This window comes from Vanellus vanellus, assembly GCF_965231255.1.
Source record: "Vanellus vanellus genome assembly, chromosome: 2".
Lineage (NCBI taxonomy): Eukaryota > Metazoa > Chordata > Aves > Charadriiformes > Charadriidae > Vanellus > Vanellus vanellus.
In genome coordinates this window covers 115,009,591-115,030,912 of record NC_138906.1, presented here as the reverse complement: position 1 = coordinate 115,030,912, position 21,322 = coordinate 115,009,591, and the positions used below count along the sequence as shown (strand labels likewise).

Sequence of the window (21,322 nt, the reverse complement as noted above, 5' to 3'; positions counted from 1 at the left end):
TAGGCCAACACATAGATCTGCTCAAAGCAAAACAACAAGAAAAAGCCAAGAAAAACACATTTTCTTCAGAAATAATTTTGTATTTTCTTGAAGCAGGGTAGGAGACTTTTGATTCTTCCATACCTACCAGACAAACTAATAAATTATCAAATGCTCTGTACAGTTTAACAGCCTCCTGTGTAAGAACTAATTCCTCCAAGCTTTGCCATAAAGTGCTGAAACAGAAGAACCAACTTCTGCCCAGACAGTTCCAGCCTCCCCATGGCCAGAAATCACTGTTTTAGAGATATAACCCCTAACTCATCAGAACTGACAGTGAAAAGTCCATAGAAGATAAGATATAGTACATTTCTTCCCAGTGCTCCTTCCAACAATATGGTGATCAGAAGAGAAGCACAGAAAGTGGCTTTCAAATTTTCTTTCAGCAACATTAACTTTGCCCCTTTTTATGTATGTTTTGTTTTTGAGTCCTGAAGGATATCCCTCAACTGAGGACAGTCTGTGTTTCCAGGGTTCTGGAGATCCTGCAACTGAACTTGCTGACACTTTACACTTCAATCTGACCATTCTGTTGCATTAACAGGTTTACATATTTAATGCATATATGCAAAGATACTGAGAAATTTAAACAGAAGCGTTTAACTTGAGATCTACTGTGAGATAATTGATGTGAATACAATAATCCTCCAGCCACTTACTGAGTTTGGAGGAAGAGAGAAAGGTATCCGAGATACAATACCTATGGATCAAAAGAGTTTATATTTGGAAGTATATTCTGCACTGTTTTCTTACAGTAAATGTCAAATGTTTCTACCATGTCCTACCCCAAATCATTCACTCTTTTACTAAGAAACTGTACAATAGTCAGGTGACAGGCTGTTAGTTATAGTTAATAAACAGAAACAGACGCATCCTCACACATGAAATGACAACACCCTGAAAACACTGTTTGCTGCTTGAAAATAAGTCTTTGATAACCTAGACTTCAAGTAACTTGCATGAAATCAAAGGTGGAGGAAAGCAATATCGAGGACTTCTCAGGAAAAGACAGCTGGGTCAGACAGAGGAAGGTTACCAAGACAGAAGGAACACTTGTGTAAACAGTCCCATCCGCACATATACAATTGTTACTGTGCCATAAATTACAAAAACCTGTGACCTATATGCTTACAGACATAGTCACTTCCACTCCAGTCTGATAGGAATGAAACCTCCAAGATGCTCCAGAACAATTATTGAAAAACACATCTGTTTAAAATCAAATCATATTAGCTTTAACTATCCCTGTTTAACTACATGCTACTAAATGGTTAACTGCTAAATATCCTACCATCTAAACACAAAACTGTAATCAATTGCATTGGCTTATATCCTACATACAATAAATGACACTCACCTAAATTTTACTCACCTGCCTTAAATCCAAGGTGATGGTGACCCAGTGGTATTGCCTCCCATTCTGAATGCTAGGACTTTGCCACCAGTTATTGGTACCATCGATTGCACTGGAAATTGGGTGCTGCTCTGTTTTAAAGAAAAGAAGTAAACATCTCTTGAAAATACACTTCATTTTCTCTGACCCACCACGTTTATTCCACACTGAGCACAATTTCTTCATGTCATAAAGAGGTAAAAGCTGAGATCTGCCCCCAGACAAAACGGTTGTCATTGGACTCTGCAGTGCTTAATGGTGATTTGAGGTGTTCACGCTTTTTGTCAGCCCTTTGCTCAAAGCTAGTTTCACTTATGTAGCACAGAGACTAAAAGTTAAAAGTATTTGACCCCGGTATTTCTTGTATTCACAGAAAAGGGTCAAAAAGAATGACACAAACCCATGAAAACAAAAAAAGCCCACACGAAACTTGCCTTTGGGATTGGCACTGTGGTGGTCGCAGACGCGGCACTGGGCGTTGCGCAGGGGCCGTCCTGGGACATGCTCCACCAGTTTGCAGAACATCTCTGGTCCCTTTTCCCCGCAGGTGGCATTGGTGGAGATATGAGCATTGCTGGCCAGGTTCAAAATGGCAGGGAACAGGCCTTGAAAGAAGTAACGATTATCAGCCACATCGTAAAGCAAGCAAAATACAAATATGACACAGCTCTTTGAACACAGAGGGTTTTGTGACAAGCTTCTAGCTTAGAGTCAGAGATACAGAAAGATATCTAACAGGAAAAAAAAAATTATTTTGTGAAAAGGTTATCATACCACATTGACACTAGCACATCATTCGTCGTAGCCCTGGGGCACCACAGCCCTGTCTGTCGCTGCCCACAGCCCAAGACCCCGTTTCAGCCCGCCAGGGCTCCCCCACCCTGCCCATGGCCCCCTTTCAGCCCCCCCAGGGCCACCAGCCCCTGCTGAAGTGATGCCGCTCCCTACAGCCCTGCTCCACCACAGGTCCTGCCGAGCTGGGCCCACGTCCCGACCTCAGCCCATCCCCAGAGAGATGCCCAGGGCTGGGGCTGCCCCAGTGCCATGGCTCCGCCTGCCCTGCTCCTGTCTGGGGTGGTGGGACAGGCCCCAGCTGCCAGGTCAGGCCCTGACAGACCCCACAAGGAGCCCCCATAGCCCTCAAGGAGCCTACTGCCCGTGTGGCAGCCTGACCACAATAACCCTGTTATTTCACCCTACCTTTGGATGCTGAGTTTACTGCTGAGGCACACAAGAGTTAGTAAACAAACTCTTCCAGTTACTAAACCTTCTCTTCACATCATGAATTGATCAAAACCAGGAGGACAAGGGGCCTGCTGCCAGAAACAAGGAGGAACTGTGCAGCGCACACTCGTCTGGTGTGGAAAATGGCGTCTCACCAGAGCTCTCCAAGGCGGTAACACCACCGCCCTGAACAACACGCTCCAGGCTCGCAAGTTTTAAGGACTGCATTTTCGACCTTTGCTCAGGGCTTTTCTGCAGCCTGTGTAAAGCCTAAAGAATGTTTTGCTCGCCACTTAGTAATTTTCACACAAACACTTTACCAAACTTTCAAATGGTGTTGCTCTTGTGCACTGGAATAACGAAACAGACAAAGCCTTTCAAGATTACTGCTACCAGACCAGAAATTCTTAGTATTTTCTAAAAGGAGTGAAGTTTTATTTTAGCTTGAAGGATACTGATAAAATTTAAAGAACACAACATGTGGCAGAAAGAAGTTAAGCACTGTTAAAGTTAAGCATTGTTATCAGTTTCCAGCCTTCCCTACCAAGCTAAAAAGCTTTTATTTTTTGCATGGTTATGGTATAACAGAGATACTCCATTTCCACTCAGAAGCAACTGAAAAAGAAAAGATTTAAAAAAAAAAAAAAAAGTCCTGTGTTTAGAGATTAAACAGGACGGGTTGAAATCAAAGTTAGAGCCTTGGTATGGCACATTGAGTACTGCAAGAATTGCTACTGTTGCAACAGTGAGGTATTAAAACTGCATTTCTGAAAGGGTTTTTAATATTTTTCTTCTGTTATAAAGAATTCTAAATAAAAAAAAAAATTCCAGGCATATTTGTGCCTTTTTATCTAGTAAAGCTATATGAATTCTTTTACTCCGTAAAAGATTATAATATTAATATTTTATTTCTCTTTGCTGTCCATCTCAACGAGGTAAAATTCAATATTCCTTTAATTTAAAGTGTCTGTCTGCCTGGGAAAAGCCTCAAGAAAATCTACCCTGGGAAAGCCTCAAGAAAATTTTTAGTGCTATTTAAACCTTGACTTCAGCTATTGAAATTGTGGCTAAATCCTAACCCTCAGCACCACAGTATGAATAACAGACTGTGTTTTCAATTGTGCTGTACTCAGAACTGAAGAGGGAGGTGGAGCTTTTTACTTTTTGAATCCTGACTTCACTTGAGTTAAATCTAAACTATGTCAGGTGCTTTGTTATCATTATACCTAAATCTGATGCAGACGATGATGCTGCATACATACTATTGATGACTTTGGTGAGGCTTTTCTGTCGGTAACATATTTTCTGCAGTCTTCTCTCACCTCATGCAGTATGCGCTGTATTGCTCCAGACCTAAAGTTGAAGGCAAAGCAGAAACGCCACCCTCCATTTTCCTACTGACAAGAAAGCTCAATGGTGGTCTTTTAAATTACTCTTCAATGACATAAAATCTCCTGTATTCAGAATTCATTACTGTTCACTTAGGCGTGTATCATCCAGTCTTCAAGAGCTATCCATTACTTCCCCAGGTCATTTATTACCTTCGTTCACATTACACAGTAGCCCTGACATTTCTTTCCAGGGTCATTTTTTACAGTGACGTAAATTTGGCTACAGTAACCTTCAGTCAACAGACTTGTGCCAAAGGCATAGCAAAGCTCTGAAGAAAAGTGCTGATCGCAAGCGCTGCACTGGCCAAGCTTTATTCCAAAACCCCAAGCTCAAGTCACGGCAGCATTTACCCTGGACTCAGCCCTTTTGTCTGCTCATCATCAAGCATCTCACTGACTTTTAATAAATTTGCTGATGGATGACGAATTGAGTAACAGTATGGTAACCTTAGGGTCTGATGATGAGTTTTCTGAGTCCCACAGAGATAAGAAGAAAGGACACTTCAACCCAAGTGAGCTGCACTGGAGTTTTGCTCCAGGATGCAAATAAAAACCAAGAGGCTGTTAGCTTCATCCTGCGAGGTACTGCATCTCTTCAAGTCCTAGCAGATTACATTCACTTCTGATTCTCTCTTTAATTCCATCAAATTTTAAGGCAAACTGCAGAGGTGTGGCCACTGATTTCAGTAGAGACTGAAGTTAGCGTAGGAGCTGATTTATTAAGAAGCAGTAAGTATCTGTGATAAAAAAAAATTGAAAATATGCAAATTTCAAAGAAGTGAGTTGCATCTTTAAAGAACATTGTTCCTCTTCAGTCTTTTCTTAAGAAAAGCTGGGTACTCAGAATTGTGAGTTCAAGAGCTCTTAGATGCTCCTCTGCCCCCACCCAAAAAAAAAAAAAAAAGCCACACCCCGCAAAAAACAAAGAGAAGAATAAAACCATTTGGCCATTTGGCAAAATATATTTGTTATCTCTCTTAGGAAGAGGTAGGTATGATAGAGACCAGCAACTACAGAATCAGTCACTTAAATGAGCCATTTACAGATAAATAGGTGACTGTCAGGTGACTGCTATAAAATGCAAGTGGCCATAACAAACAAACACGTTGAGGAACACGTTGAGGAACAGGAAGTTATTGGAAGTGGTCAACATGGATTTACCAAGGGTAAATCATGCTTGACCAATCTGATAGCTTTCTATGATGTTATAACTGCTTGGCTGGATGAGGGGAAAGTTGTGGATGTCATCTACCTTGACTTTAGCAAGGCTTTTGACACTGTCTCCCACGACATCCTCATTAGGAAGCTGAGGAAGTATGGGCTAGATGAGGTGACAGTGAGGTGGATTGAGAGTTGGCTGCGGGACAGAACTCAGAGGGTTGTGATCAGCGGCACAGAGTCTAGTTGGAGGCCTGTAACCAGTGGTGTCCCCCAGGGGTCAATACTCGGTCCAATTTTGTTCAATATATTCATTAATGACCTGGATGAGGGGACAGAGTGTATCCTCAGCAAGTTTGCTGATGATACCAAACTGGGTGGGGTGGCTGACACCCCAGAGGGCCATGCTGCCATCCAGCGTGACCTGGACAGGCTGGAGAGCTGGGCAGAGAAGAACCTAATGAGGTTCAACAAAACCAAGTGCAAGGTCCTGCACCTGGGGAGGAAGAATGCTAGGCACCAGTACAGGTTAGGGGCGGACCTGCTGGGAAGTAGCTTGGAGGAGAAGGATCTGGGGGTTGTGGTAGACAGTAAATTATCCATGGCCCAGCAATGTGCCCTTGTTGCCAAAAAGGCCAATGGAATCCTGGGCTGCACAGGGAAGAGTGTGGCCAGTAGGTCGAGGGAGGTCATTCTCCCCCTCTACTCTGCACTGGTGAGGCCACAACTGGAATACTGTGTCCAGTTTTGGGCTCCCCAGTTCAAGAGGGACAGGGAACTGCTGGAGCGAGTCCAGCGAAGAGCAACTAAGATGATTAAGGGCTTGGAGCACCTCCCTTATGAGGAAAGGCTGAGAGAGCTGGGACTCTTTAGCCTGGAGAAGAGAAGGCTGAGGGGAGACCTTATTATGGCGTACAAGTATCTCAAGGGTGGGTTGAAGGAGGATGGAGCCAGGATCTTTTCAATGGTTCCCAGTAACAGGACGAGGGGTAATGGGCACAAGTTAGAACACAGGAATTTCCGTTCAAATACACGGAAACAGTTCTTTACGGTGAGGGTGACAGAGCACTGGCACAGGCTGCCCAGGGAGGTTGTGGAGTCCCCTTCCCTGGAGATTTTCAAGACCTGCCTGGATGCAGTCCTGAGTAATGTGCTCTAGGCAATCCTGCTTTGGCAGGGGAGTTGGACTAGATGATCTCTAGAGGTCCCTTCCAACTCTGATAATTCTGTGATAACAGACATAAAACTCTGGCAGAACATACCACCTCTCATTAAACTGAACTTTCAGCAAATGATATTTTAATTCTTAAAGAGATTGATGTAACTTTTACAGTTTGCTATCTAAAGTCCCGCACAAATGTTTGACTGAATTGGATTTATCCTACTTATTCTCACTGGAAAGGCAAGTGCTACATACAAAATCCTCACTGTTTCACTGCTTAGCTGTCAGGCTCCATTATCACATTAGACAATTGTAGCTTTCAACAAGCCTTGAGAGCTCTCCATATGGATGGCAAGAGATCCATATGAATCTGTGCAAAGTTCAGTAGTAGACTTCTCAGCTCGCTAATCTATAATTTGGTTGACCTTATTCCATTTGTTAAAACACCTTGCAGCCAACTTTGCACTTAAGTACTTGCTGCTTCATCTTTCTACCATCAAGCCCATCTCTGGGAACTGCTGTTCAGCATTTTGCAAAAGACAATGGTGGTCCTGAGAAAAGCTAGAAGAATTTTTAAATGAAACTAATCTACTTCAAACTGATGGCCGGCTCTTCTCCTGATAAGGTAAATTCTTTAACTTGATTTGTTTCCAGCTACTCAGACTGCCCATTTGCCCCAGAGATCCACACACCACCCAATACCAGAAAGTGAATAGTGTATAGATGCTAACTTGGCCTTAAGAAAGAGTAACAACTGGTTGACTAGAGCTCAGAACAAAAGTGGAACACAGTGTTTTCATTAGTTGTCCAAGTAAGTTGCTCTCATTTGTAAGGACTTGGTTTTAGCCAGATGCACAACTAACAGGAAACTACAGGAAAACTGAAAACCCGAGTGGGTACTGTCAGAATTATGTCATTCAGAGCTTTCCTATAGGGGCAAAATGCCCCAAGCTCAGAGAAAGCAGAGGGAATCAAACCCCTAACAAGGTGGTCTGCAATGTGGACATGGCAGAATTTGTCACATTCACACTCCTGTGTACAGTGTACTCTTAAGAAGTTACACTTACTCTATGTGCTCAGACCACAGCACATACACAACACTAATGGAAGTGTAGAAACCACATGCAGGTGTGACTCTTAAAGGCTTTAGACATATTTATTCCCTTACTTATCTTTAAAAAGTACTCTCACTTTAGGACCCCTGGCTGCATTCTGTGCTAGATCTGAATGAAGCCCCAATTCTATTCCCAATTAATGATTTTTTTTCATTCAAGAAAGTAATAAGTCTTTCATAACTGTTCTGTTTCAGGTGGAGAGAAAGTAGACCTGTGCATTTTGACAAAATCCATGTATTGCCTGGTTTTGACCACTTTTACTGTATGGATTCTCACAATGTAACTGGCAGACAAGGTGAAACTGCACTTCACTTTTTACAGATGGTATGTGGAGAAAGGGAGACACTCCTCAGAATAACAATCTTCCTAGCAGAGGCACAGCTGATTAAATTCATTTATTTTATGAACACTGTTGTACAAACAGAATAGATATGAGTTCTGCTTTACATAGGCTTTACTATGCCAGCAAATATGTTCAATAAGCACAATAAAGATGATAATACTTTATGGTATCCTGATCTACACAGGAAGGATGGCAATACTTCTTACAAGGAAGGCCACATTTAAGACAGCTTCACTCTGAATCCAGACTCAGTTTCTGTCTTATATCCTTAGAAAACTGAATAAATTCAGTAGGCGATTTTTAAGTTTTATTTTGTTCTGTTGTCATCCCCCCTGAAATCAGAAGACAAAACTGATGGGAAATGAAGACAAAATATTATCTGATGCAAGCCAAGAACAGAGTCCAGAAGGTAAGTGTTTTCTGGATTGTTCATCAGTGTATGCAGTGAAGACTCTCAACTAGACTTCAGTGAGCAACTCTGAGGCATTCAGCAAAGCAACAGCTTGATTTTTCCCCAAGCATTTTGGCTTTTTTGTGCTGAGGGTAATAAAGCAGTAATTCGCAAGTGAACAAAGTAGATGCGACTTAAAAAGCATATAAAGCTGATGTGTGCAGTTAACAATGGGCTTTTTATGGTGTCGTTTCTCAGAACACAGAAATACTTGAAGGGGTCTAATCTCATTTGCAAGTTAGCGTTTTTAAAAACGTAAGGCAAATCAGCCTTCATAACAAGTAGGCAATGTTGAAGTTTGCTCATAAGCAATAGATTCTTCATTTACTGAAAACATTTACAGAGGACACAGTGACAGTTGTTCAGAATGGCCTGATGCACTTCAGAACAACACAAAGGGCTAAGGACAAAATGCAATAAAATGTCACAGAATATTAGAATGTATAAAATATGTAGTAGTATTACACTGCAGAAGTTGAGGTCACATTCTTTATAACATTCTCAGACAGTTTTCAATAGCACAGATTTGTTTTAGTTGTTCTGTCTTATTCAAGTTTCGGGATAAATCAGTTTACTAAATAAAAGCACTGGAACTATCTGGCTTGGGTTCAGATTCCTTGTCTGCTTAATAGATTTACCCTCATTTTATTTCACCAGTGAATGTCCCTAGCTTAACCTTTTCTATGCACTTTCATCAGAATCCTACCCTGTAACGACAATGAAAATGCAGGCTGATTTCCATAAAGCCAGTAGGCTGAAATCCCTAATTTCTAACTGCAGGAATTAAGGCACTAATTCCCCGTCCTTAGCATCAGCAAGAAACCCGTGGTATAACACCTAACCTGCTTTATAAACCATTTTATGGAGATGCCGCCTAAAAATATGCATTAGCAACAGCCATTGATCAATTTGAAAAGCTGAAAGCTTCCCTATAACTTATACAATAGGCTTAGGTAGCAAGCCACTAGTTAGAAATCATTTTGAAAACTGATCACTCATTTTTCTGTAACCCTACAGAGGAGAATTTCTGCTAGCACTACACATAGCTTACAGGAGCTAACTAAGGGCTGCAGTTTCATTAGCAGAAACTCTGCAAACTTTAATTTGCAATGTTTAGATTAAACTCTTGCAGATTAAAATGAAACCTGACCATAGTGACAGACACTATCTTCTCCTAAAACCAGTTCTCTATTTCTTCTCATATTTCAGAGCAAAGCTGACTAATAAGCAAATCACAGAAATACAAGCTGAGGAAGATTAAGTTTAATTCAATCGGTTTTCAATATAAGAACATACTAAGTTTGTCTACTCTGGTCTCAAAACCTTCTTATGAGGAATACTCCTCAACATCCCTGCTAAGTCTACTCTGGTGCTTCATCACTTTAAAAGTTACAAATTTTTAGTCCTCTTGCTGCATTCATGATCTTTCACGATCTTGATTACAGCTTTTGATTACCTGAAAGGCTGTTACCACACACCCTTTTCTCTTTTCCAGATTAAGTAAACAACCCTTTCAATCTTTCCACAGTCAATTTTCTAACCCTCTTATCCTTCTTGGCAGTTTGCATCTTTCCAACAGCAGGGCTCCTCAGACCTCATCAGCACCAACTGGAGTAGAATAACTTCTTAAATTCTTGACAGTTTTGTTAACGCACCCGAGAATAAGTTTTGCTTTCTTTTCAAGGCAATACAGTTCAGTTTATATTGCACACTAAGGCAAACAAAGATCCTTTTCTGTTGTACTGCAGCCTGGTCAGTCACAAAAGAGAAGTATACTCCACAACAGGCCCTGGGATCAGCTCAGATTATCTGTAAAATAGATTACTTCGCAGTCAGTTGTTGAATGCTCATAAACACTTTCTTTCAGAACACTCTTCTGATTATTTTACAGCTCTGATTCCGTAAAGCTTTTGCAAATTGCACTTAAACAACCCAACTGAAGCACTAGAAGAACAACAACAAAAAATCCATTAGAGTGGTTAATGTGACCAAAAACATTCTGCTGGAACCCCACAAGCTGTTAGAGCACAAACAAGCTATAGAAGACCAAAGCCTGGCTCTTCCTCTGTCCAAGTGGCAAAGGGCTTCTCTGCCAAACATTTTCTGCTGTTGCTTATGGGCATTCAGCATTAATGAGAGTGCCTTAATAGAGAGAGGGTACTGCAGCAACAGGCATTTACCTACCATGGTCTGTCTTGGGCTAGACGATGTGCTAATTAGTTTTCAGTGCTCATAAATGTATTGGGAAGAAGTATAATACTGCAAATTAATAAAGAAGCATTCTGCCAAATTCAGACTGCAATCACAGAAGGCAGAAGTTTGCTCACTTAATGAACTTCAGCTGTACCATTTTTTCCCCACTAGTTTCTTCTATATGGTTTGGGAATGTTAAAGAGCAAGTCTGGCATAACTTGCATGTCTTCCTTAAAATTCTCAAACACCAACAAACAGCCAGATCAATGGCCAGAACGTAGCAGAAATTTTAAACAAGGCAAAATGTTTTGGGTTTTGGTTGTGGGTTTGGTTTTGTTTTTTCCCAAAAAAGGGCAGAAAACCTGAAGCCTAATAAAATTTTAAATTTCCAAGTGTAAGAAGCAGCATACTAATATAAAAGGCAATGGAAAACTAAGGTAAAGGAAGAGGGGGAAAAGCATTACAGCCCAATTAAGTCTTAATTGTGAGATGCTAAATTTCCTGGTATGCAGTATTGGAAGGATAGAGAGTTAAAATTAGGGAATTACCAAACTCACTTAAAAATGTTTAAAAGACAGAAACCCCAGACTTCCAGATTAAATGTTTAGAAAAAAGGAAGGCCAAGCAATACTAATACATCTGCACAAGAAATTGAAGCTTGCCACCTGTTAGTCACACAGTAACTAACATTTCCTTACACAAAGTATTGAGGTTTTTAACACCACGGATGGGTTAGATACTAGTTTAGACTTATACTAACACTAAAACAATATCCTTTAGTTTATGAATGTTAACGAGTTAACTAATGCAAACTTTACAGCATCCCACCTTCTGAGTGCCTCATACTCAGAGCTTGCAAACATAGATGCAGATCAGATAGAGGCAATGTCACAACACATGTACTCAAATTGGAAGTAGAGAGGATAAGACATGGATCAGAGTGCAAATTCTTAACACTGAAGGAGTTTGAGCAACCGATTTTCTGTCCCATCCAGAGATTCCTACAAATGAGCTACGTTGTTTCCCACAGGAGCATACATTGTCCTTGACAGCCTTCAGCTGAATGTTTTGAGAGAATAGAAAACATTGCCAAATACAATAGGTTTAATAGCTTACTTCACAGCCCTCAATACGTTTTCTAGTATTAACATCCTTCAGATTTCAGGGAACCGAGGCAAAAAGAAAAAAAAAAGTTTGAGCTCAAGAGCATCAAAAAGTTTTACTGCAGCAATTTCTAATATCTTCAATATTGGCAGTAACTTGCTGATTCCTTTCAGTCAGAACAAGCTAAGGGGTAGAAGGAAAAAAAGAAAACTAGCTTTCATGCTAGTTTTCAGCATCAGAGAACTGGATATAAAAGGTGGGTAGTTTGTGAGTACTCTTTATATTTCATGCATTTTCAAAGTATAGTCACGATTTCTTCTGTCAAGCCATGTCTTGCCAGTATTGATTTTTTGTATGGTGTTGGTCTCTTCAAGAACCTGCCTAGAAATTGTCACAGCATTTATACCAAAGCAAAAGAGCCAAAAGTTGACAGATGGGCAGGCTGCCAAGGAACAACAAACCTGCCAGACCATGAAATTAGTTCTTTCTTGTTCACCCAAAGCTTTTTCCACATGTTGAGGAGTCTACGTCATTGTGTTTGTTGGTTTGGGGAATTGTTCTTTCTTTTAGAATTACACTAGCTTTTTTTTCTGCAGTCACCTTAATCTTGGGAAGAATTTTCACTCAAACCTGATGTAAATACAAGCCACAGCTATTAAATACTTCAGTGTCTTGTCAGTTTTGCTTATATGCAGCCTAAGACCCAATATTAGCTTAGATCAATATGACAATAGTACTGGGAGTGTGATTGGCATGTCAAAGGCTAGGGACCTCAGTCATTTGTCACTTATGTGTCCCAGTAATAACATGGCAGAACATTTTTGTTCCTACTGATGTTAGATCTAAAGTAGCCTTCCCCACCACCACCTTTTAATATGACTCCCTCAATAGATAGTGGCTCACCCTGCACTTCTTTCCTATGACCAGTTTTCAACATGAGGCAGTCTTCCTTGTAAATGAAAATCCTGTCTGAGTTTAATCCTAATTAAATCTGCATGCATAGATGTGCAGCATTAAGCTTCACACTGAATCATTTATTATAACAAATAGGAAGTTGTGACCCAAGTATCCATTAGCTCTGTCCTGATTCTTAATTTACATTTATCACTTGCAAAGTCTAAGAGACTTGAGCTTGAAAAGAATTTCAAAGCTTTAGTGGTCCCAGGCATTTCTGTGCAGTGACTCAGTATCACAGCCAAACAAAACGTTACTACTTCTTTTCCCCATGTAAACATAAAGAAGGACCCCTTGAGGCAGCTGCAATCTCCTTGTGATCATAAACTAAGTCTTGCAGCAAGTGGTTGCACTACAAAGGAACTCAAATGGATTTTTCACTTTGTTCATTTAAGCTTGTTATTTACCACCCATACATAAAACCAAAATTTATACGTGCTATTTTTCCCTTTCCTAATACAAAGGCACTATCTTAATATTATAAATCGCAGCTGCCTTAGATGAAGTTAAATTTCTATTTAAGTGGAATTTTTCCATTAATGAACAAAAGCCATTTCAAGTTTGGCACCTTAGAACTACCAGCTCTCCTGTTTTTACAAAGCCGTGTGGTTTTGGTTTTTTTGTTTGTTTGTTTGTTTTTTTCTCCAAACATAGAAGAAAAATGTTTTCATTCCAGCAGGCACAAAGGCATTATCAGGGCACATACAGCCCTGTATCACTGCCAGATCTTCCTGAGCAGAATGGAACGCATTTCCTCCAGCTTGAATGGAGCTGAAAGGATTTGCAACTGTGTAACACTGAAGACATGCAAAACTTCATCATTCCCTTATCTCTACTGACAAGATTTTGCAATCTGATTTAAATGGTTAATTAGAAAATAACCTCTGCAGGTTTTTTTTCCACTTATAATCAACTGTTCAACATGCTGTAGAGGTGGCTTTCTGCTCTTCACAAAAAGTAGAACATATCCTGCTACTTTTTTTCTAGACATTTTACTCCAGGCAACAAAGTAAAATCGCAAATCACCATGCTTTGTTTACTTACATCTGCTGGTCTCCAAGTACACAGGCTAATAAACATACAGGGCACATCCTACAACTTTATTTTGAAAACATTAGTAGCAAGTCACCTGTTGCACGTATTCTGTTTCAAACCCTCTTTTTTTTTAATTCTTTACAGTAAACGTCTTCACAAAAAATCAAAGGTGTGTGTCACACAGGATAAATTCCCGAAAAAGTGTAATTTTAAAGACACAAAAATAAAGGAGGGGGTGGGGGTGGTTGTGACACACAGCTTGCAAACTTTTAAAAGAGTTCTCATCTGTATTGCCGTCAATGCTCAATAACTCAGCCAGCTGCATGGAAGTTAAATCAAGTGTCCTGAAAGTATTTTGCCTTTGGCCTGAAAACAAGAATGATGCATTTCAGCCCTGAGGGCACTTTTTAAAGAAAACGCTAACAGCTTGAAGATCAGGACTGAACATTCAAGTCATTTAATTTAAAATTCAGCAATGCTACAGTGACACTGAAAAATTTCGAATCCTATCCTGAAACACCCAAAATATTTTTTGCTGATTACTGTGAAAAGCAGCGATCATACAGGTAGAGCTGCAAAGTGGGCAGCACGTATTTCTTGTTGTCCTTAAGAACATAACAGATGAAGGCTGCCCACGTTTTAAAGAGACTGTACCCTCAGTTGATACTATGTGATATACAGAAGGGTTTTTCTTCTTTGAAGCAAGTATCTTGACCTTTTCCTACCACTGCGCCATGGAGAAGCCCCTTCTTACCCTCTTTTCCTATCATTACAGCAGGATACAAGAGGGCTACAAAGATGAATAGGGATTAGAACATCTCTCCTATGAGGGACTTGAGTCTTTTTAGTCTAGAGAAAAGACTGAGGGGGGATCTTATTAATGCTTATAAATACTTAAAGGGAGAGTGCCAGGGGGATGGGAACAGTCTTTTTTCAGTAGTGCCCAGTGATAGGACAAGAGGTAACGGGCACAAACTTGAACATAGGAAGTTCCATCTTAACATGAGGAGGAACTTCTTTACTCTGAGGATGGCAGAGCACTGGAACAAGCTGCCCAGAGAGGTTGCAGAGTCTCCCATTCTGGAGACATTCAAAACCCGCCTGGACTCCGTCCTGTGCAACTTGCTGGAGGTGGCCCTGCTCTGGCAGGGGGGTTGGACTAGATGATCTCCAGAGGTCCCTTCCAGCCCTGACCATTCTGTGATTTTCAGCCTACCAGAGATATCCAAACTTGGATTTGTCCATTACCACTATTGGCTGCGGCAATAGCAAATCCTTAAACCAACTGGAAGTATCACACAAGAAAAAGTTTCTGAGCAACCTTACATATCCCTGGAGATAAACATCAGTGTGGCAACCTCTGATCCATGCCAGGATATGCACTGAATACAGCCATCCACCAGCAGACACAGTTTGTACCTACTGCTTCATTGCCACCTTCAGATCATATACTAGCACTCATCACTACGGAAAGATCTATTCCCCTTTAGTCATCACCCAGTTCAGCTTGAAGTTTCCTGCCCAGCCACAAACAACTCTTTCATGGCTTGCAAAGAGCAGCCACCTCCACCTCACAGGAAATCCACACAGTACTTTGAAGGATCATTTCTCCCATTAGAAAAGTCCCCATAATAATATCATCCAATACACAATGAAGTAAGCTGTCCCTTGAGTGACCACCAAGTGAAGAGTGCTCATCCATTTGACTCTAGTATTTGTTTTTCCTGCGTGCCTTTAGCAATGATAAACCTGTTCTGGAGGGTGTTGGCAGACACACTGTAAACCTACTTCAAGGAAGATAAATTATGATAGGGCTTGGAATGACTTGATTCATGTAAGTTTTAGCTTAAAATACATGTTTATTTCTAAATATCCATTTCAGTAGCAAGCACACATTTTTTAATTAGAAAAAAAAAGTATGGTTTCTGAAACGCTGATCATTTTTTAGTGAGATTTGTTGTTAATATCCACAAATAACCCTTAAAAGGGGTTTTTATTCACAAAGTTCTAGATATATGGCAGATTTGCTTTCTGTTTGTAAAAATGTGTTACTTAATCTTGTAAAGGAGATGTGTTACCCTGTAAAAGCAAATTGGACTACTTGTGCAATTAAGGTAGAGCCTTACTGAAACAACTTAGTTAGCAACTACTAAAGGAATAAATTTTCTGTAAACGTAAATTTACAGCAATTCTCCCAAGTTGGGTGGAGTTTATTTGATCCTTCATTTTCTTAAAAACATTGATATCTTTAGCATATTTTAAAGGGTGTTTTCTGCTAGGAGTCACTGAGTATACATTTTAAAGACTCTTACCGGCTAAAGCAAATAAAAAGAATCCTAGAAATTTCAACAGCATATATTTCACAACCCTAATTTAAACCAGGGTTTCCACAGATCCTGACAATTCAAAGAACCTCCACTTCAAACTCCTGTTATCTAGCCCTTCTCAGCCAATAAAGTAGAAACAACTGAATCAGAGGCATTAGCACACAGTTTCAAGCCTTTGCTGCCTTCCCCTCTTCCAACAGGGCACGGTATACACAAAAGGCGGCCCAGTAAAGGCAAGTAAAATACATGAATGGTGTGGCACAGAGGATAACAAAACACACATTCATGCATTGAATGAGAAACATTTATAGAGGAAAACTAGGCAAGAAAAACCAGTGGACTCTCTTCCACAGTTTTATAGTAGCGAAGCACCTTCAGGAGCTGGTTTTCTCACTTTAGGAAAGCAACAGCCAGAAACAGGGAAGGCATAATTTGATTAATTGGTTTGTCAAGCACACGCCTACTGCCGGTGCTGGACTCATCGATTCACTCACTGTAGATACTCCTGGATGGATCTGGAACAACCCTGAGAAGGTGGTGAAGAGCGGCCAGGCTCCATCCAGCCTGGCAGCAGCTCTGCCTGGGTAGGGGGTGGCAGAGGAGTGGCACGGTGCAGCCAGGGCCCCCAGCTCACCCACCACCTCGCGCCATGGCTGCAAAGCTCCTTCTGCCAGCGCCCATGTCAACAAGATGAGGGACAACTCTGACCACTGCTCCAGTCCTCCCTGGAAGGGCAGCGCTCCGCCACGATCAAACTGCACTGGAAGTGCCAGTCGCTACTGGGTTTTTTTTCCTCTCTTTCCCATACAGTCATTTCTTTATAGAGTTCTTCGATCAGATGAGTTTTGTGACAGAAGGCAAAATGCCAGTTGTGCTTTCAGAGAACTGAATAAAAACTATCAATACAAATCTAAGCGAGCATCAGTGCTAGCTCCAGTTTGCATTTACGCTCGATGGCTGAAATCCAAGGTTTGTTATAGTCAGCATGATTTATGCCACTGATTTGTAAAGAGCTAGGATTTTGCTTTTAAAAACCTCTTGCTTAATCAGGTCCACAAGAAAAAAATTCCAATAATCAAATCAGGATTGTAGAAGTTGTTTTGAATTACCTATACAGGTTCTGCACTGTCCCCTCAGCCTTTCAGCAAATAAAAGCTCACACAAATATGATAAAGGAGGCAGTGGACACAGGCCTATCTTCAAGGTCATTTTGGAGCAAAACAGCAGTAAAAATGCAGGCAGAGCCAAGGGGAAAAGCAAGATTCCACTTCAGGAAGACTGTTTCTTAAACAGCTTTTTAACCTTTATCTTCATGCGGGAATCAAGAGGGAGGCTGGATCTCACAGCACAATAAATGAGCTCACGGCAAGGAACTCCATTAAGCTTGCAAAAAAACCTTTCAAATCTTAAACTTTAACCTAAAAGACCAGGTTAGGGAATATCTCTGATGGAGTTGTTACTGTATTAAATGAGTTTAAAAAAAAATCATTAAAAGCAAATAAGTTAACGCTGATAAAAGAGAAGGAATTGCAAAAGTCTCAAATCTACTCTGTCTGCACCAAGCGGAAGTGGGATCTTCATGGAGTTGGCTGGTAGGAAAAGCCCAGAAAAAGACAAGACAAACCAGCTCGGTCCATCAACCCACATTAGCTGCTGCTTCACACAGTCTGCAAGGTTGGGCCACTTGCGGAATGGGCAGCGGGTGAGACTGCCTGCCATGCATCCCCCTCCCTCCCAACAGCCCTCTGAGCTCACATGGCCATTACAGCAGTAGTGATTTTCCAGGAAGACTTTAAAAAAAATAATCAGCTTCTCGGGTAAAACCAACGTATCCTAGAAGTCTGGTTTGCTCTGCAAGGAACACGAGGGAGACGTCTCGGGAATCATAACTGCTGATTCACACCAGGAGGAGAAGTCTAAATTATGTGCATCTATGTATCTTTGTAATAAGGATATCAAAGGCTTAGACTTTGACAGTATTTTTAGTCTTACATGTCTATGTTTTCCAGTTTTTACACTGTTATTTACATCTACCATAACTACAAAATAAATCTTCTAGTTTTCCTATAAAATTGTGATGTATACAGCTTTTAATACCCAAAAACGTGTACATTACATCTCAAGGCAAAAGCAATTCCCCCCCACCCCAAAAAAACACCCCACAGATTTTTATTTCAATGAGTTTTTAAATCATTAAGTCCTTAAAATAGCAGAAGTAATTACAAAAGCAAACACACAGATACATCTAAGGTTTTTTGCTTTGACCCACAACCAGATGAAGCACTCGCCTCAAAACCAGTGTGCTGTACCCACATCCCAGTGCCCAGAGGCACTTTATACAGCCTCTAAGATATCACTTAAGTACCCAAAATCATATATAAATGGGCAGTTTGATTGATGTGCACCTAAGGCTTATGCCAACTAACAAATCACAATTCCTGCAAGCTGACCTAACCAATCTTATCTTGCAAAACTTCTCCAACACATTCTGCTGTTTGGTCAGGAAGAGAGGCCTGGAGGACAGAAAAAATACATGTAGGAGAAGGCAGCAAACCCCACCCGAAGATCCTGTGCGAGACTGCTGTAAATACCAACAATTGATCAACACACACTGATAGTCCTGAATTTCTAGAGATGCATTTTCTAAGGCCTCAGGGAACGGAGAAAATATTTATGACAGACAATTTTTTTTTTATCTTAATCTTCAGTCTACTTAGAATGCTTTCATGGGATTTTTCTCTCTCACATACCTTTGTATTCTGAGAAAAGAAGAAATAGTCTGTGGCTTGTGAGTACTGACTTCCTTTTAAAAAGAGTGAGGAAAAAAACAAAACCAATTTTAAATTTAGGACTTTCTAATCAAGACAAAGCACAATGTTTCCCCCACAAAATGTCTAAGATGTTCTTTGCAGATCACCAGAAGAACTGAAATTTCTGATGTTTTCTTCCTCTCTCCCACCCTCAAAAGTCAGACCACAATCATGAAAATTTGCACCTAGTTGAGATCTATTACCTTTTACATTACTCTTTCTACTCTACCAATTCTTTTGAATATGATCAAGCCCCATTTCTATTTAATAAAGGCTTCAAAACATATTTGTGTTGCTTAATATGAATTTAGGGAACCTTATCATTTTAATGCAACAGTACCCACAAAGTCAGCATTCCTGGAGATATGCAATGTGGCCTGAGGTGACTTGGTGGACAGGTCATCTAAAATTGACTTTTGTAGAGTACTATATAGAGCAAAGTCCATTACACTAAGGCCTCAACAGCCAAAACAAAAGCCCAGAGCTCCGGACTTACATCCACTCTTCTAGAGTTTTGCTGTGGTGTGCCAGGTCCTATAGCCCAACAGCAGCAGCTGCTGCCGCTCCACATTCTCAGCTCCAGTCAGTAGTAAAGCTAAGCATGTATTTCCAACAGCCACATTACATCACCACACACGCATAATACAACACATACACACATATGGCCAACCATATAGATCAGCGAAGACAGAAACACACAAGCGCAACCACCACCAATGGTCTCATCCCCTTCCCTGCTCCAGGTGATCAGGGTGACAGACCTTAAGTAGAAAATATATATTCATATACAGATATCTATGCAATGTGGATTCCTTCAGGAGCTGGACCTAGACACTCAGTCTATCCAGTAACTACCCCCCCTCCCCCCCCCCCAGATCCCAGGTCTCCCCTGTTGCTGGCACCTGGGCACGTGAGCCCCTGAAGCCCACAGCTCCACTTCAGCTGCTGGTCCACAGACTGCCTTGCACACACACCAGCCCCTCATCACGCCCAACACACACCCACTATGGATCCCTCTAGTTACTGGCCAAGATGCTCAGCCTACATGGTAGCTGCCTCTGGATCTTCTTGTCACCGGTTGCCTAATACACAGACACACACACGTGCAGATGGGTCTCTTGGCTGACACTTGGACCCCATGGTCTACCCAGTAGTTGCCTTGGACCTCCTGAGCTCTCCAGTAGCCAACTTGCAGAACCTCTGGTCTCTCCAGTATCCATCCCAAAATTATGGCTGCTTTGATATCTGGCTTACTGGTCTGGCTTGATGTTTGCAGCCCACACAACACTCTCTCCAGTTGCAGGCACCCACAACACACAGGCCCCTGTGACTTGCAGTCCCCTCTCCAGTGGCATTTATATCTCCGTGTGCACAGCACAGAGACCCCCTCACCCAGGAGAGGTGCTAGAAACAGAGTTTAAGAAAAAGACAGGACATTTACTAATGAGGTATGAGGCAGTGCAAGACAAGCATACCGACCTGCAACCTTTTTATAGCCAACTGGCCTTTAACACCTTTTCCCTCTTCCCCTCCCCTCCCATTACTTGTTCTTCCCCAGACCACCTTGATCCCCGCTCTTACCCTGTCTTAGGCCCTTCCTGTACTCATCCCATAGTAAGTCCTGTGCAGTCCCAAAATGTTCCTCCCCTGCATCTCATAATGAGTCCCATACCCCTGTAGACAGCCACCACCACCACACACCTCACGCACACACATACCCCTGTAAGCTCTGCAGGGCTTCTCCCAGAACTCAGGGTGATGGGCGTCACCCCTGGCCCAGGGGCTGATGGTGGTCATGAGACAGCCCTGGGAGGGCCTGGTTTCTCCGAGTTCATTATTGGGATTGCCCCACCTTGTTCCTCTGTGCTCCTTTGTGTGTATGGGCCTGAGGCTTATCACAAAGTGATTCTGCTTCAGGCTCCTACCATATTTTTAGCTCATCAGCCTCCTGCCTCACACTGCAAGTTGCAAACAGCACTGCCTCTAAGTTTTCCACAAGTCTCAAGGGATGTCAGGTTTCTTTTAGTGTTCTCTTCTCGGGAAAGAATATTCACACCAGTGGAAGCACAGCAGATATGTTAGAGGAAAATATTTAACAATAAAGACAAACTTTGCAGTGGATAGAAACCTTCCCGTTTCCCATATCACTTAATTCTCTGTTGCAGGTTTCTTACCCCTCTCTTAAATACCAGATTTTTCAGACTGACGGAAGCAAGCTCTATTCAAGCCATTAGCACATACCAACCTACAATGCAGTATGGCAGCTGTAAAGTCCCTATGACATTTTTTCATTTCATAAAGAAAGTGTTTGGGAATGCAATGTCCAGCCCATCTCAAAGGTATAAGATGACTTTTTTCAAAGTTCTATGCTCATCCAAGTACATTCAGGAAGTTTGGCTATCAGTTTCAAGTGTCAAAGGAAACCACATCAACCCATAAAACACCTTTGAATGCATGAGACTAGTGAGGCAACTAAGAGGGTAATATCTACCTATCTAGGCTTGTAGACTAAAGGCCAGATCCCAAAAACTCCAAAAGACTCAAGAATCCCACTGCCACATCTACAATTAAAGCACACCACATCTGAAATGGAACTCACCAGCTTTAGGCACCAAAAAGTCCA

The 21,322-nt window shown here is 41.4% G+C and overlaps 1 protein-coding gene across 1 annotated transcript in view; it reads right to left on the bottom strand.

Annotated features, from left to right (window-relative positions):
- LAMA1 (laminin subunit alpha 1) overlaps positions 1–21,322 on the bottom strand; it is a gene marked incomplete at its 5' end in the record, with an annotated part of 104,677 nt that overhangs the window by 79,586 nt on the left and 3,769 nt on the right. The window contains 2 exons of the mRNA XM_082479179.1: positions 1,412–1,524; positions 1,858–2,037. Coding sequence (XP_082335305.1) covers positions 1,412–1,524; positions 1,858–2,037 — 293 coding nt within the window. The remainder of the gene's footprint in view (positions 1–1,411; positions 1,525–1,857; positions 2,038–21,322) is intronic.